Genomic DNA, 2,968 nt, shown 5'->3' on the forward strand with positions numbered 1-2,968 from the left:
ATATACATAGATGCACATTTATTAATTTTAATTTTAATTTTTATTGAGATTGTTCACATACCATACAATTATCCAAGGATCCAAAGTGTACAATCAATTGCCCCCGGTACCCTCATACAGCTGTGCATCCATCACCACAATTAATTTTTGTTTAATTTTTAGAAACTTTTCATTACTCCAGACAAGAAATAGCGACAATGAAGCAAAAAAAAAAAAAAAAAAGGAAAGAAAAGGAAACTCAAATCCTCCCACATCCCTAACCATCCCCCCTCTATTGTTGTGTTGACTCATAGTATTGGTATAGTTCATTTGTTACTGTTTATGAAAGAGCATTGAAATACTACTAACTGTAGTATATACTTTACAATAGGTATATAATTTTTCCCTATATGTCCACTGTTATTAACTTCTAGTTGTACTGTTATACATTTGTTCTTGTTCCTGGAAGAGATTTCTAATATTGGTACAGTTAATCACAGACATTTCCCACCATAGGATTCAGTTTTACACATTCCCATCTTTTGACCTCCAACTTTCCTTCTCTTTTCATACATGACTCTGAGCTTCCCCTTTCCACCTCATTCATTCACCATTCAGCATTGTTAGTTATTGTCCCGAAGGATAAACATTTGTTTTTACTCTCATTTAGGTCATATAAATGATATAGATTTCCAAAGTCTTTTATATGGAGAATGTATATATGGCATGTATATCACATATTTATGCAAGTAGTATAAATTCCCCAATTCTAGTCTTCAATGTTTCTTTTGCTGTTTCTTGAGGTTTTCCATCAATTTTTGATTTTGCTTCATTTCTGTCTACCATCGCCATTCCCAATAGCACAGTCTACATCAAGCATGATTTCCTTGCCTTTGCCTTCACCAACTATGAATCATTTGTTTTTAGTAATTCAACTTTAATTCAATATTCAGTATTGGGAGCCTGGTTCCAACTGGCAATCAGACCATTACTGGTTAATGGAATAAAGCTCAACAATCAAGAACATATTCAACAGGTCTCTACTAGCATTGCCTCACCGCTGGTATTTCTAGATGGCCTTTCTTGTTCCCAACCACTTATGTTCTTTGATGTCCCTTTAGATGGAAGATTACATCACAGTATGATTATGAGTAACAGTAGAACATGTTTGGCTATGGTTTTATTCTTCAAAACTGGGTTTTGATGCTTCCATAGAAATGAAAACCTCTCCAAAGCTGGAGTGTGATTCTCCTGAGAGCTCAGCAGCCAACAATCCTGGGTGTCAAGTCATTGGCCACATTGACACCACCACTGACTTCAAACAGAAGATTATAAGAAGAAAGTTGCGGGTCCGCAAGTGGAAATTAGCCTGCAGATTCCCTGGCCTTCAAGTTCAGGCATAGAGGTAATCACATCTATGTTTCTCTGGCATGGTTTTCCCTTACTACTATTTATATGGGAGTATAGCTCATTAGCCCACTACTTTTACTTCCTTATTCTCCCCAACAGACGATTTTCCCTCTGTAAGGTCCTTCCTCTCTTTTCCATGAAGTTGCTGCTTGGCCCCTGCCACACCCTCCCACCTCCATCAGCTCTTTGCTTTCTGAACTCTGCTTTGTTCCCGCAGCTGCTGCCTGCTGGTCCCTCTCACGTGGCCTCACAGTCACCCGGAAATCCCATTATTTTCATCATCATCATGGGGGCATTTGTAAGCCCCTAAAAGCTTATTACTGTACCTGAAGTCTCACTTCTTTGCCTTCTATTTCCTGCACCCCAACTTCATTGTCTCTTGTTCCTGCGAGCATTGTCTTCATAAATCTCTTGCACCTAAATCATCCCCTTTGGTCTTCTTGTGACCTGACCCAGGACAAAACTTAACCCTCAACTGTACCTTTGAAGTACAAGTGTGAAATCTGAGGAGGAAGAGCCCCCTTTACAAAATTTAATGTAGAACTTGATCTCAGCCAGGAGTTCTAGTGCTGGCGTGGAGTCAGGTTTCTCATCAGCCCCAGAGGTGCAGGCCTGTGCTACTCTGCATGGACCTTCTAACATATCTGTAGGTGATGGCCGTGTCTGAGCTGGCCTTAGCAGGAGGACTTTGGATGTCAACCTAATGGCAGCTGGCCCACAAGTAGATACAGAGGCCAGGATTTCTGCAAGGCAGAGAGCATGACTTTCCTTAGACCTTTGATGTCTCCGGTTTATCCTCACATCACTACATGTACAAGTCCAGTGAAGTGTCCAGAGAAAGGCAAGACATGTGAATCTGGAGGTCAAAGAATATGACAACCTGTAATGAATTAAATTTTTGAAAATGGTTAAGGAGCCAGCTCTATGAAGAAGTAGGAAGATAAACAAGGATATCAGGACCATCTTTACCTTGGACAAATGCCAATGAGTATGAGAATATATCTGAGATTGTCAGAAAGAAGACTAAAATCTTTAAGGCCAGTGGAGAAGCCCATGGTAGAAGTCAGGCAGAGAAGCAAAGAGAAATAGGGCTGGTCCAGACAGTAGCTCTGAACATGTGATGATGTAAAAACATCTGGTGAATGCCTTGAACCCATCCCTTGACAGTAAGATTTAAATGGTCTGAGGTGGGTTTTGGGCATCAGCATGTTTAGAAACTTCCTAAGGCAATTCTTATACGCAGCTAGATGTGGGAAGGGACACTGGGCTACTAGGATTTCAGGTAATCAGGCTAGCAAGATCCCAAGTTTGTGGCTTCCTCATAGACAAGTAAAGTATCAGCTGTAGATGTATTTTTGTTCTTCTCTCAAGAAATCAGTTCATATAACCTAGAAAATAGAGGGAAGCAAAGAGGTAGGTAGATGAGTCAGACATATAAGTAATTTGGAGCACAGTTTCTCAAACTTTGTTGAATACAAGATAAAGTAAGGTATAAATAAGAAATAAATAATACATTGACAGCTAGTATACAGAAAATAATACCTGTGCTTAAGTGCAATGCGATGTAGTATTTTCTTTA

General features: G+C 39.6%; 1 protein-coding gene across 1 annotated transcript; it reads right to left on the reverse strand.

The window, feature by feature from the left end:
* Positions 1-1,593: 1,593 nt before the first annotated feature.
* Positions 1,594-2,934, reverse strand: LOC119517538. The gene is made up of 2 exons (XM_037814356.1): positions 2,359-2,934; positions 1,594-2,269 (listed from the first exon to the last, which is right to left on the reverse strand). The coding sequence occupies exons 1-2, from the start codon at positions 2,595-2,597 to the stop codon at positions 1,861-1,863; spliced, it is 648 nt and encodes a 215-aa protein (XP_037670284.1). The 5' UTR covers positions 2,598-2,934; the 3' UTR covers positions 1,594-1,860.
* Positions 2,935-2,968: the final 34 nt, after the last annotated feature.

This window comes from Choloepus didactylus, chromosome 2, assembly GCF_015220235.1.
Source record: "Choloepus didactylus isolate mChoDid1 chromosome 2, mChoDid1.pri, whole genome shotgun sequence".
Taxonomy (NCBI): Eukaryota; Metazoa; Chordata; class Mammalia; order Pilosa; family Megalonychidae; genus Choloepus; species Choloepus didactylus.

Excerpts from the sequence above, each read along its gene's own strand:
- LOC119517538 (XM_037814356.1), bottom strand. The coding sequence starts at position 2,597 with ATGCTGATGCCCAAAACCCACCTCAGACCATTTAAATCTTACTGTCAA. Across the intron at positions 2,270-2,358 it reads CTCATTGGCATTTGTCCAAG|GTTGTCATATTCTTTGACCT; the intron begins GTAAAGATGGTC and ends AATTCATTACAG.